The sequence below is a fragment of the Cynocephalus volans genome, chromosome 15, assembly GCF_027409185.1.
Source record: "Cynocephalus volans isolate mCynVol1 chromosome 15, mCynVol1.pri, whole genome shotgun sequence".
NCBI lineage: Eukaryota > Metazoa > Chordata > Mammalia > Dermoptera > Cynocephalidae > Cynocephalus > Cynocephalus volans.
In genome coordinates this window covers 5065344-5078658 of record NC_084474.1, presented here as the reverse complement: position 1 = coordinate 5078658, position 13315 = coordinate 5065344, and the positions used below count along the sequence as shown (strand labels likewise).

Genomic DNA, 13315 nt, shown 5'->3' with positions numbered 1-13315 from the left:
GATAATTGTTAATTCATAGGGTATGCATAACTACCGAATGATGCCAAGCTTTTATTTGGAGTGCCACAAAGTTAACTTCCCATGACACATCTTCACTTTGGTTTGTAGTTCCTAGAGCCCCAACCCCTATTAATAATAGGTTTTCTCGTTGAGCACTCAGAACTGCCAAGACAGCATAGACTTTTTAATGATGCCTTACAGAGTACCAGTTAACAGTTCACACATGATGATTTATCGTTTGGTGAATGTAAAATATCTTACCTGAAGTCTTCTCAATGGTCTTTCTTTCAGACATTCTTCTCTTCAGAGAAAGCTTTAGAAATTATGAATGTGTCTCACCTGTCTAGGTTGTTCGTGTAGAATCTCTATCACTTTAAGTGACCTGTACCCTTGTTAGGCAAGTGAATAAAGTAAGTACATGTGACACTGACTTAAGCCTGATTTGCACGTAGCTTATCTTTGGATGTGGAGACAAGGTGCTGGCCTTTGCTGGAGGGACTGTGGTATAGTGAACACCTTTACTCCAGCTGCTCATGTTTTCAAGGCTTTGACACAATTCACCTAAAGCCTCCTTTTTTCAAGCTTGACTGCTTACCCACAATGCTTTTGTGCATAATGCTGTAGTGTTCTTGAGGTTTCATTTTGTAGCTCCAATTACCCTTGATGAACGAAATTATATTTAAAGCTTCTTGGATGTGAGTAATTGTCTGCAGAAGTCGTGTGGCCAACAAGTTTCTACATGAGCTTGGGTAAGAAGATACTGGCTTTCTCCTTTGTTCCAGCAAGTCCTGGAACTTCTTATTTTTCTCCGAGTGTGATTTTTTTTTTTTTTTTTCCCCCTTCCCTGAAAAGCTTTGAAAAAGATCCAGGAGAGGTGAGTTGAATTTGTCTTAGCTGCCTCCTTACTCCAGTTGGTTGGAGGCTAGTTCTCATCAACAGCTGTTTATCACATTCAAGTGAACATGGTGGTGTCCTATGTGGCAATGTTCCCAAATTTATCCTGTCTTCCCAAGGGAATATATATTGTACTTACAGCCTTGATTAAAGAGAATTTGAGATGCTATATAGTGCAGCTATGGGGAAGGCATGACTAAGTTTTATCATAGTTCTGCTGATTCCTTCACAATTGTTAATAATAGTAATCAAAATGTTAAAGCTCCCATTTACTGAGAAGAATGTATGATGTGCACAATGTGCCAAGGAGTATGTTAAATGCTCTACCTTCATTATTTCATTACAGACTCCACAAGACAAGGTGTTTTGTTTTGCTACCGAAAAAGTGGCAGTTTGATGCGGTTCAACCTAACTCATATATTTTACATATGAGGAAGCCAAGACTCACACTTTATATAAGTACTGTACACAGTTGCCTGACTCCAAAACTTATACTTCTTCTCTGATTAAGCTACTCCTCAATAAGACTTATCCAGCTAACAAAGCCAGTTCTTCAGGCTGCTACCACATAGTTTCTAAGATCTATGGTGTTTTGTTTTTGTAAATCTCAATTAAAAACAAAGTACGAATAAGTCTTATTTTTGTATTTGACGGGATCCCATGAAATAGATTAGATACCATGTTCTATACATTTAGTGACCTTGTTTCTGGGTTTCGTGTAAACAGCGTTTAGCAATCCCCTCTCACATCCTACAACATGTAAGACCCTGTGCACTGCTCAAGATGTGGTTCCTGACTAAAAAGAGTTCATGACAGAGTGAGAGTTTAGCCAGCTACTGTCTTGCCCTGCAGTCAATGTGGGTGCCTCCCATTTGCCCTTCTCTGAGATATTTACAAGGTACCCATTAGGAAACAGAGTGACTAGGTGGTATTGACTCCTAATTTGCATCTCTAGGGAGGAAGCAAGTACTAGCTTTATTTTTATTGTTAGGTAATACATACTTTAACATAATTTGAAAGAATTCAAACCGTAGAACTGTATCCTGGGAAAAGTGAAGGTGTGGCTCTTCGAATCCAGCTCCCCACTCTTAACAACTTTAACCTTTGGTTTTTATCTTGCCTGTCTTTTCTCTATTCTGAAAACTGAATCAGAAAAATGTAGAGGTGGAAGGAACTAAAGAAATCCTCAAGTCTGGGCTGGCCGGTTAGCTCAGTGGGTTAGAGCAAAGCCTTGTAACCCCAAGGTCATTGGTTTGGATCCCCACACCAGCCACCAAAAAAAAAAAAAAATCAAGTCCAACTTTAACATTTTGCAGAAAATGAGAAGTCCTGAAGGATTAAGTGGTGTCACCATTGTGGCAGTAGAAGTGGAAATAAAATCTAGGACTCTTAATGTCCAAGCAGCAACTGCTTGGACTTCAGAGCACATGCTATTGGACAAAAGCAGCAGCATTGTTTAGATCCAGACAAGCACTGATTGTGAAAAACAAAAGTTGGAGAAGTGAAGTCCAGATTGATTTTGGAATTCATTTTTAAGATTGAGATATTATGTCATCTCAAGTAGGAAATTTTGTTTCTTTTATTGTTTATCCCCTGTACTGTTTAGACAAGTCCCTTTCTTAACCGAGGTGGTGTTATGACATCTTATTATAATACATCATTTCTGAGGCACTAGCACCTACAATTTCTTTTTTACTCTATAAGAAACACTACGGCAGAAATTGTGCTATTGAAGCCCCCAACACGTATGTCAAACACTGTTGGTAGACAGTTGGAAGTTCCACACAACAGGGAAATGCAGCTGACTTCTTTGTTCTTCTCAACAATATTCGGAATCTGTGCTGTAAAATTATGCAAGTAGCATTATATGGCCGTACAATGCTTAAGAGTATCCTGGATCTCTGAGCTCTTGGTAGTCTGCAGCAGTATCTTACGAGTGTAATTATAAAGAAGTCAAATTATACATATATATATATGTATAATTTGTGCAGTAGAATTTAGTACTGGAAGGACATAGAAACAAATGTAATGCATTTTTTTAAAGTACAAGTAATAAACTGCCTAAATGTATAGCAGAGGAGAAAATGTAAGTAGTGATTATAATACATCTGTTGACACTTCACTTGAAAAGCACTTTTGCTTCCATTTAATTTGGTTTAACCCTCACAACTCCGTGAAGTAACTATTTTCAGTAAATAGAAGGCTGGGAATCTTGACACAAAGGATAAAATATTTGTTATCTTTAAGCAGAATTAATAGTTCTCACTGCATTTTGGATTTTTGACACAGCCACAGTATCTCTAATTTTAAAAGAGAATACCTGATCAAATAAAAATCTAAATTGACTATACATGGCCCACCTCTAGATTGTTTGAGGCTCTTTCTTCAGTTTCAGTTGGCAGTTCATTTGACTGTTCTTTTGAATGAAAATACTGAAAATACAGCTCTTTCTCTGAGTTTCCTGGTGTGCATCTTCATAATGGGTATTTGAAACCTGTTATTAGAAAGTTCCTGATAGTCTATTAGTGTGTGTAAAGCTGATGAATGCTGCCTTTGGTCTATTTATTTGCTTAAGTTTCTTCCATGAGAGATAATTTTCTTACTAACAGCCAGTTCAGATCCTTTACAAAGGTGTTAGGCTTTCATACTCAAAATTTCCTCCTAACAGAGATTTAGATAAAAAACTCTTTTCAGTGCAGTAAGTGACATAAATGCAGAACTTTATTTTAATTCTTAATATGTATATTTAATTGAATATTTCTCTATTCCCCTTTAGATGTCTTATAAGACTTTGAACTTTACTGTTTTGCCATCTGAAAAAATACATAAATTACCTGTGATATTTGGACTCTGATGGTGTCGGGCTGTCTCCCCTTATCCCTATAGTATTGGGTACTACCATTTTTCTCTAGAGTATGGGAAGGAGAGTTTCATATTCTCCCTTTCTCTTTATAAGGAAATATAGCCTCACAGTGATTCCGTAATCCGGGCAGTTCAAAGAATACTGAACCGTAAGATGAGCTTAGTTTCAGGTGAGGCTAATAGTTTTTTAAGCACCAGAATTTTCATTAATTCAAGTAGTCTTTTATTAGGTCCTACTGTGTACAGAGCATATGCTAGGTTATATAAGAATATTTACAGAAGACTACAATATATATATTTCCCATCCATACATGGTAAATGCCATAAGACATACACATTCAGTGCTGTGAGGGAGAAGAGGGATCTGATCTACTTGGAGAATTTATTTTGTATTCAGGAGTAAGAAAAGATCACTTGGGCAAGAACGTCTTTTTAAAAAAAAATTAGGCATGAAGAGGAAATGGTGTTTTTTACAAATTTGTTTTTAAAAAATGTAAATGGATGATAAATTATACTAATTATTTTCCTTAAAGAAAACAGAATTTTGTTCTCACCAAAATAATTTGTCTGGCAGATTTTAAAGACTCAGTAATGTGGGAATCCCCACTGGAGTTATACTTAATGCAGCCTGCCTTAAGTGGGTACTACAAAAAATTAAATATGTTAGAAGTCAGTTATATTTATATTGTTTTTATTGGTATATTTCATTTTCACTGTGTTATTTGTAACTTTTGTCTGGTTTCTTCCTATTTTAGACTTGGAATGGCCAAATATCAAGTTGAAGTTCAAAGTCTGAAATTGGATGGTGATTCAGTTATAGAAGGAGTAAGTGACCAAGTTCTTGTGGCAGTTGTGGTCAGTTTCGCTTTGATTGCTACCCTGGTATATGCACTTTTCAGGTGAGACTAAAGGACAAAAGAATTGAAATATATTTCCAAAGCCCACTGACTTTGACTTCTTCTAGTAATATGTAATAATTGATGTGAAAAGCAAGTACCGTAGTCTCCCATTATGTATGATTTTGCTTTATATGGTTTGAGTTACCCGTGGTCAACTGAAAATTCAGAAATAAACAATTTATAAGTTTTATTTTATTTTTACTTATTTATTTATTTATTTATTTTTATTGAATCATAATTGATTATACATATTTTTGGGATTCAGTGTTGACATATGTTGATCAAATCAATATTACTAGTAGGTATATTGTTAGAAATTGTACATATTCTTTATGCCTCTTGTCCAATCTCTCCCTATCCCCCTCTCCCTCACCCCTCCCACCACTAGATTTCTTCTCTCCTTCTGAAAGAATAATGGTTACTCTGTTGATTTGTTGCCTAGATGATCTGTCCAATGCTGAGAGGTGTGATCAGGTCCCCCAATATTATCATAGAGCAGATGCTTCTTCTGTCACTCTGGAATGGGCTTTGAGGAGAGAGCCATCCTCTTCTTTATCTCTGCTGGTGACTCTCCTTGTGTCAATGCACTCCAGTCGCTGGTGGACCATCTGCATGGTGGTTGTGACATCTAGCCACTTTCACGGCAGCCATGGTTTCAATTACCCGTGGTCAACTGAAAATTCCAGAAATAAACAATTTATAAGTTTTAAATTGCACCCAGCTTTGAGTAGCACGATGGAATCTCACACTGTCCTGCTGCATACCGCCTAGGACATGAATCATCCCTTTGTTCAGCATATCCACACTCTGTACACCACCTACCTGATAGTCACTTAGTGGTTATTTTTTTATTTTTATTTTTTATTTTTTATTTTTTTTTATTTTGTCGATATACATTGTGGCTGATTATTGCTCCCCATCACCAAAACCATTAGTGGTTATTTTGGTTATCAGATCAACTGTTGTGGTATCCCAGTGCTTGTGTTCAAATAATCCTTATTTTACTTAATAATGCCCCCCAAAGCACAAGAGTAGTGATGCTGGCATATTATTATAATTGTTCTATTTTATTATTAGTTATTACTGTTAATCTCTTCCTCTGCTATGTGTTGTGATAAACTAAACTTTATCATAGGTATATAGGTGTGGTGGTTAATTTTAGTTGTCAGCTTGACTAGATTAAGGAATACCTAGAAACCTGGTAAAGCAATCTATTTGGGTATGTCCATGAGGATGTTTCCAGAAGAGATTAGCATGTGGGCCTGAGTGCTGGATGGGAAAGATCTGCCCTTTAGACCTGCCTGGTATAGGGAGGCACCATCCAATCCACTGGGGGCCTGGTGAGAACAAAAACAGAGGAAAAGGTGAATCTCTTGCTTTTTCCGCAAAAGCTGGGATATACTCTGCTCTTCTGTCCATGGACATCAGAACTCCGGGCTTTTCAACCTTTGGGTTCCAGGACTTACACCAGGGGTACCCCTGGCTCTCAGGCCTTTGACCTCAGACTGAGAATCACGCCATCGGCTTCCTTGTTTCTGAGGCTTCTGTACTTTGACTGAGCCTCGCTCCTGGCATCCGGTTTGCAGATGGCCTATCAGGGGACTTCTCAGCCTTGATAATTGCATGGGCCAATTCCCCTAATAAATCTCCTCTCAAATGTTTATATACATATCCTATTGGTTCTGTCTTTCTAGAGAACTCTGACTAATAATACAGTGGGTATAGAAAAAAACAAGTATATGTAGGGTTCATCACTATCTGGTTTCAGGCATCCACAGGGGGTCTTGGAATGTATACCCCAAGGATAAGGGAAGACTGCTGTAATAGATCTCTGTGATTGTATATATTTACTAAGATATGAGGGCATTTCAAAAAATTCACAGAAAAATAGAATTGAAAGGTAATACAAATCCTTCCATGAACTTTTTGAAGTACTGTCATATTTTCTTTTCTTTTTTTTTTTTTTAAATTTTATTTTGTCAATATACAATGTGGTTGATTATTGTGGCCCTTTACCGAAACCTCCCTCCCTCCTCCCTCTCCCCCCTCCCACCCAACAATGTCCTTTCTGTTTGCTTGTCGTATCAACTTCAATGAACTGTAGCTGTTATGCCTTCTCCCCCTCCCCCCGGTTTTTGTGTGTGTGTGTGTGTGTGTGTGTGTGTGTGTGTGTGTGTGTGTGTGTGTGTGTGTGAATTTATTTATTTATTTTTAGCTCCCACCTATATATTTAGTTCAATATATAGGATCATGTCATCTGCAATCAGGGACAGTTTGACTTCATCTTTTCCAATCTGGATGCCCTTTTTTATTTCCTTCTCTTCTCTGATTGCTCTGGCTAGTACTTCCAACACTATGTTGAATAGGAGTGGTGAGAGTGGGCATCCTTGTCTAGTTCCTGTTCTTAAAGGAAAAGCTTTCAGCTTTTCCCCATTCAGGATGATATTGGCAGTGGGTTTGGCATATATGGCTTTAATTACGTTGAGATACTTTCCATCTATACCTATCTTATAGAGGGTCTTTGTCATGAATGAGTGTTGTATTTTATCAAATGCTTTTTCAGCATCTATAGAGATGATCATATGGTCCTTGTGTTTGACTTTATTAATATGGTGTATCACATTTATTGATTTGCATATGTTGAACCAACCTTGCATCCCTGGGATGAATCCCACTTGATCGTGGTGAATAATTTTACGTATGTGTTGCTGTATTCTGTTTGCTAGTATTTTAGTGAGGATTTTTGCATCTATATTCATTAAGGATATCGGCCCGTAGTTTTCTTTTTTGGTTATATCTTTACCTGGTTTTGGTATCAGGATGATGTTTGCTTCATAGAATGAGTTTGGGAGATTTGCGTCTGTTTCAGTCTTTTGGAATAGTTTGTAAAGAATCGGTGTCAATTCCTTTTTGAATGTTTGGTAAAATTCTGCTGTGAATCTATCTGGTCCTGGACTTTTCTTTGTTGGGAGCCTTCTGATAACTGCTTCAATCTCCTTTATTGTTATTGGTCTGTTCAGATTTTCTACGTCTTCATGGCTCAGTTTTGGTAGCTTGTGTGTGTCCAGAAATTTATTCATTTCCTCCATATTTTCAAATTTGTTGGTGTATAGTTGTTTATAGTAGTCTTGAATGATTCCTTGTATTTCAGATATATCTGTTGTAATATCACCTTTTTCATTTCTAATTTTTGTTATTTGAATCTTCTCTCTTCTTTTTTTCGTTAGCCATGCTAATGGTTTGTCAATTTTATTTATCTTTTCAAAAAACCAACTTTTTGATTCATTGATCTTTTGTATTGTTTTTTGGGTTTCAATTTCATTAAGTTCTGCTCTGATCTTAATGATTTCTTTCCGTCTGCTAACTTTAGGTTTGGATTGTTCTTGTTTTTCTAGTTCTTTAAGGTGAAGTCTTAGGTTGTTCTCTTGCCATCTTTCCATTCTTCTGATGTGAGCATTGAATGCAATAAATTTCCCCCTTAGTACTGCTTTTGCAGTATCCCACAGGTTTTGGTATGATGTATCATTATTTTCATTAGTTTCAATAAATTTTTTGATTTCCTGCTTGATTTCTTCTTGGACCCATATGTCATTAAGTGGAATGCTGTTTAATTTCCATGTGTTTGTATAGTTTCCAGAATTTCGTTTGTTATTGATTTCTAGTTTTAATCCATTGTGGTCTGAGAAAATACATGGGATAATTCCAATTCTTTTGAATTTGTTGAGACTTGATTTGTGACCTAATATGTGATCTATCCTGGAGAATGATCCATGTGCTGATGAGAAGAATGAATATTTTGAGGTTGTTGGATGGAATGTTCTGTAGATATCTGTCAAGTCCAATTGGTCTAGAGTATTGTTTAGATCTTGTGTTTCTCTGCTGATTCTTTGCCTGGATGATCTGTCCAATATTGACAGTGGGGTGTTCAGGTCACTTGCTATTATGGTATTAGTGTCTATTTCCTTCTTTAGGTCTAATAGAGTTTGTTTTATAAATTTGGCTGCTCCAACATTGGGTGCGTACATATTTATGATTGTTATGCCTTCTTGATGGATCAGTCCTTTTATCATTATGTAGAGTCCCTCATTGTCTCTTTTTATGGTTTTTAGTTTAAAGTCTACTTTGTCAGATATAAGAATAGCTACTCCAGCTCGTTTTTCTTTTCTGTTTGCATGGTAAATCTTTTTCCATCCTTTCACTCTTAGTCTATGTGAGTCTTTATGGGTGAGGTGGGTCTCTTGAAGGCAGCATATAGTTGGGTCCTCCTTTTTAATCCAGTCAGCCAGTCTATGTTTTTTGATTGGGGAATTTAAGCCTTTTACATTAAGGGTTGTTATTGAAAAGTGGTGATTTATTCCTAGCATTTTATTGATTATTGTTTGATTGTCTTAGGTATCTTTCGTTCCTTCTTTCTGATTTACTGTTTGTTTTCTGTGTTTGTTGGTTCCTTAGGTTGTAGATAGCCTTTTTGTTTGTTTGTTTTCTCTTCATGAATGCCATTTTTATTATACTAGTGGGTTTAGATTTTTCTTGGGTTTTTATGGCTGTGGTAGTTATTTTCCAGGAACCAAACCCAGTACTCCCTTGAGAATTTCTTGTAAGGGCGGTCGTGTGGTTGTGAACTCCCGCAGTTTTTGTTTGTCTGAGAAATATACTATTTGCCCTTCTTTTCAGAAGGATAGCCTTGCAGGGTAGAGTATTCCTGGCTGACAATCTCTGTCTTTTAGTATTTTGAATATATTATCCCATTCCTTTCTGGCTTTTAGGGTTTGTGATGAAAAGTCTGATGTTAGCCTGATTGGGGCTCCCTTATAGGTGATTTGATGCTTCTCTCTTGCAGCTTTTAAGATTCTCTCTTTGTCTTTGAGTTTTGCCAATTTGACTATAACATGTCTTGGAAAAGGCCTTTTTGGGTTGAATACGTTTGGAGATCGTTGAGCTTCCTGGATCTGAAGATCTGTGATTTTTCCTGTACCTGGGAAATTTTCTGCCACTATTTTGTTGAATATGTTTTTAATGCAATCTCCTTTTTCCTCCCCTTCTGGAATACCCATAACTTGGATATTTGAGTGCTTAATGTTGTCTGATATCTCTCTCAGATTTTCTTCAATGCCTTTGACTCCTTTTTCTTTTTTTTGTCTGCTTGTGTTATTTCAAACAGCCTATCTTCAAGTTCAGAGGTTCTCTCTTCAACTTCCACAAGCCTGCTGGTTAAACTCTCCATTGTTTTTTTTATTACGCTGAATAACTTCTTCAGTTCTGCAAGTTCTGCCACATTTTTTTTCAGGGCATTGATTTCCTTGTACATTTCCTCTTTCAGGTCTTGTATACTTTTCCTCATTTCATCATGATGTCTAGCTGAGTTTTCTTGTATCTCATTCAGTTTCCTTAGAATTATCACTCGAAATTCCTTGTCAGTCTTTTCAAGGGCTTCTTGTTCTATAGGATCTAGAGCTTGAGAGTTATTACCCTTTGGTGGTGTACTTTCTTGATTTTTTGTATTTCTGGTATCTTTCCTTTGATGTTTATTCATTGTGGCAGGGGGTTTCACAGTCCACAGGTTTGACACTATTGACTGACTAAGATGTTGCTGTGGTTGCCAATTTGGTATGGCTCCCTCCGTGACTGCTCAGTTGGCCACTAGTGCCTTGTGTGTGTGGTTGCCTCAGGTCTTAGGCCTCTCTGGGGAGCCACCTCTCTGGTCAGCTTGGACTCTGCCAGGCTGCTGGATCACTGGGCAGTACCGCAGGGTGTGTGGTCTCTGCTGAGCTTCCACCTCTCGTGCTGGACTTCTCCCTGTTCTGGGCGCTCTGGCCCGGGCTGCTGGGATGTGCCGAGGCACCACAGAGCTTGTGGTCTCTGCAGAGCTTCCCCTTCCCCTGCAGGATGTCTCTCTGCTCTGTGCACGCTAGGCTGGGCTTGGGATGGAGCCGGTGGCAGTGGTGAAGCCTACCTGGTGCTGAATCATGCGGCAGCGGCCCCCCACAGGGTGTGTGGACTCTACGGAGCTTCTATCTCCCTTGCTGGACATCTCTGTGCTCCGTACGCATTGGGCTGGGCTGCTGGATTGTGCGGCAGCAGTGTGGTCCCCGTGGAGTTCCCACCTCACCTGCCGGATGTCTCCCTGCTCCAAGCGCACTAGGCCGGGCTGGGAATGGAGCCGGGTGCCTGCGGTGAAGCTGACCTGCTGGATCAGGCAGTGGTGGCCCCACAGGGTGTGTGGTTTCTGCGGAGCCTTGGTCTCCCCTGCCGGACGTCTCCCATCTCTGTGCACACTGGGCTGGACTGGGAATCGAGCTGGGTGGCAGCGGTGAAGCCTATCTGCCAGATCGTGCGACGGCAGCCCCACAGGGCATGTGGTCTCCGTGGAGCTTCTGCCTCCCCCGCTGGACGTCTCCCCGTTCCATATGCACTTGATGTTATGTTTTTATAGTTTAAATCAGTTGATTTGTAGGAGAGAGTGATGCTAGGGACCGTCTATTCCGCCATCTTGACCGGAAGTCCTTTTTCATCATATTTTATTTTCCATTGGGCTCTGAATGCTAACATATTTTTTCTGTCATCAACTGTTTATCAGATAATATTTTATTCAACATCCATATTTTGAATAAAATGTTCATATTTCATAATGAATTCATCAATTTGTAGGTAATGCAGATTAAAAAGTGCAAAAACTGAGGCAAAAAAAGAGACTTGGGCAGTGTAGAGTGAATTAAGATTAGAATTTTAACTAAATTAATTAGCTTATAGAATCAGGAGTAATATTTAAAGGCCTCATATGTCTATGTACCAATATGTAGAGATGAATAAAGTAGAAATTAATGGATACAAAATCAAAGCTAGGTAGGAAAAATAAGTTCTAGAGGTCTACAGTAGTGCTATGAATCTATAATTAACAATCATTTTATGTTCTCAAATGGATAGAATAGAGAACCTCAAATGCTGTCATCACAAAGAAATGATAAATTTTTACAATGGTAAACATGCTAATTAATTACCCTGGTTTATTAACATGTATACACATATTGAAATTTAACTCTGTACGTCATAGATATGTATCAATACGTGTCAACTAAAAAATACATAAAAAAATTAAAAGAAGAAATTTAAGAGTTAACACATGAAGATAAATAAAATTTTGTATATATCATTGATACGAGAAATGAAAAAAGTATAAGATAGAAAAAAGTGATGAATGTGACAAATTAGTGTTTCCTGTAAAAATTGTACAAAGGATTATTAAGCAGAATGTTAACACTTTTTAAATGATGATTAATTTACTCTCTTACCTCTGGCTTGATAGTCTCTTACTTGGATAAAACTAGCTTGATTTCAGTAGGGTATTTTATGAAGTAATACTTCACAAAGACATTGGTGATACACTTGTGGACATAAGGGAGAAATGAATGACTAGATGATAGCAGAGTTAAGTTCATTCATAACTGGTTGGTAGGTTGTTCCTAGGAGTATTGACTAATGTCTTAATATAAACTAAAAAGGATAGCCTTGTGTATTGCTGCAGGGCTCTGTCCTTGGGCCTGTTCTATTCATTTTTAATGGCGACTTGGATGAAGAAGACATAAGAGGCATGCTTATAAAGTTGTCAGTTGGGAGGATAGCTAACATGCTGGTACAAGAGAATCAAGATTCAGAAATGGTCAACCCATACATCTATGGTCAACTAATCTTTGACAGGAGTGCCAAAACTACTCAATGGGGAAAGATTTCAGTAAGTGGTGCTGGGACACAGGCAAAAGAATAAAATTGGACCTTACCACACCACATTAACTCAAAATGTGTCAAAGATCTAAGTATAAGCAAAGACAAAGACCATATGATCATCTCTATAGATGCTGAAAAAGCATTAGACAAAATTCAACACTCTTTCATGATAAAGACTCTCTACAAGTTAGGCATAGATGGAAAGTATCACAACATAATTAAAGCCATATATAATAAGGCCACTGCCAGTATCATCCTGAATGGGGAAAAGCTGAAAGGAACTAGACAAGGATGCCCACTCTCACCACTCCTATTCAACATAGTGTTGGAAGTACTAGCCAAAGCAATCAGAGAAGAGAAGGAAATAAAGGGCATCCAGATTGGAAAGGATGAAGTCAAACTATCTCTGTTTGCAGATGATATGATCCTATATATTGAACAGCCTAAAGCCTCTATTAAAAAACTTGTAGAATTGATAAATGATTTCGGCAAAGTTGCAGGATACAAAATCAACACACAAAAATCAGTAGCATTTCTATACTACAACAGTGAACATGCAGAAAAAGAAATCAAGAAAGCTAGCCCATTTACAATAGCCACCCCAAAAATAAAACACTTAGGAATAAAGTTAACCAAGGATGTGAAAAATCTCTACAATGAGAACTACACACCACTGTTGGGAGAAATTAAAGAGGACACAAGAAGATGGAAAGATATCCCATGCTCTTGGATTGGAAGAATTAACATCGTGAAAATGTCCATATTACCCAAAGTGATCTACGCATTCAATGCAATCCCCATCAAAATTTCAATGACATTTTTCTCAGAGAGGAAAAAGCTACCCAGACATTTATATGGAATAACAAAAATCATGCATAGCCAAAGCGATCCTGAGCAAAATAAATAAATAAATAAAGCTGGAGGCATAATACTACCTG

General features: G+C 37.8%; 1 protein-coding gene across 7 annotated transcripts in view; it reads left to right on the top strand.

Annotated features, from left to right (window-relative positions):
• RNF170 (ring finger protein 170) overlaps positions 1-13315 on the top strand; it is a 42468-nt gene that overhangs the window by 1549 nt on the left and 27604 nt on the right. For 2 of the 7 annotated variants that reach the window (XM_063080044.1, XM_063080043.1), the window contains exons 2-3: positions 292-410; positions 4512-4655. In XM_063080044.1, coding sequence (XP_062936114.1) covers positions 4519-4655 — 137 coding nt within the window. In that variant the 5' untranslated portion in view covers positions 292-410; positions 4512-4518. Of the gene's footprint in view, positions 1-291; positions 411-737; positions 750-4511; positions 4656-13315 lie in introns of those variants that run through there. The other 5 variants (XM_063080041.1, XM_063080042.1, XM_063080045.1 and 2 more) reach the window with 4 other exon arrangements.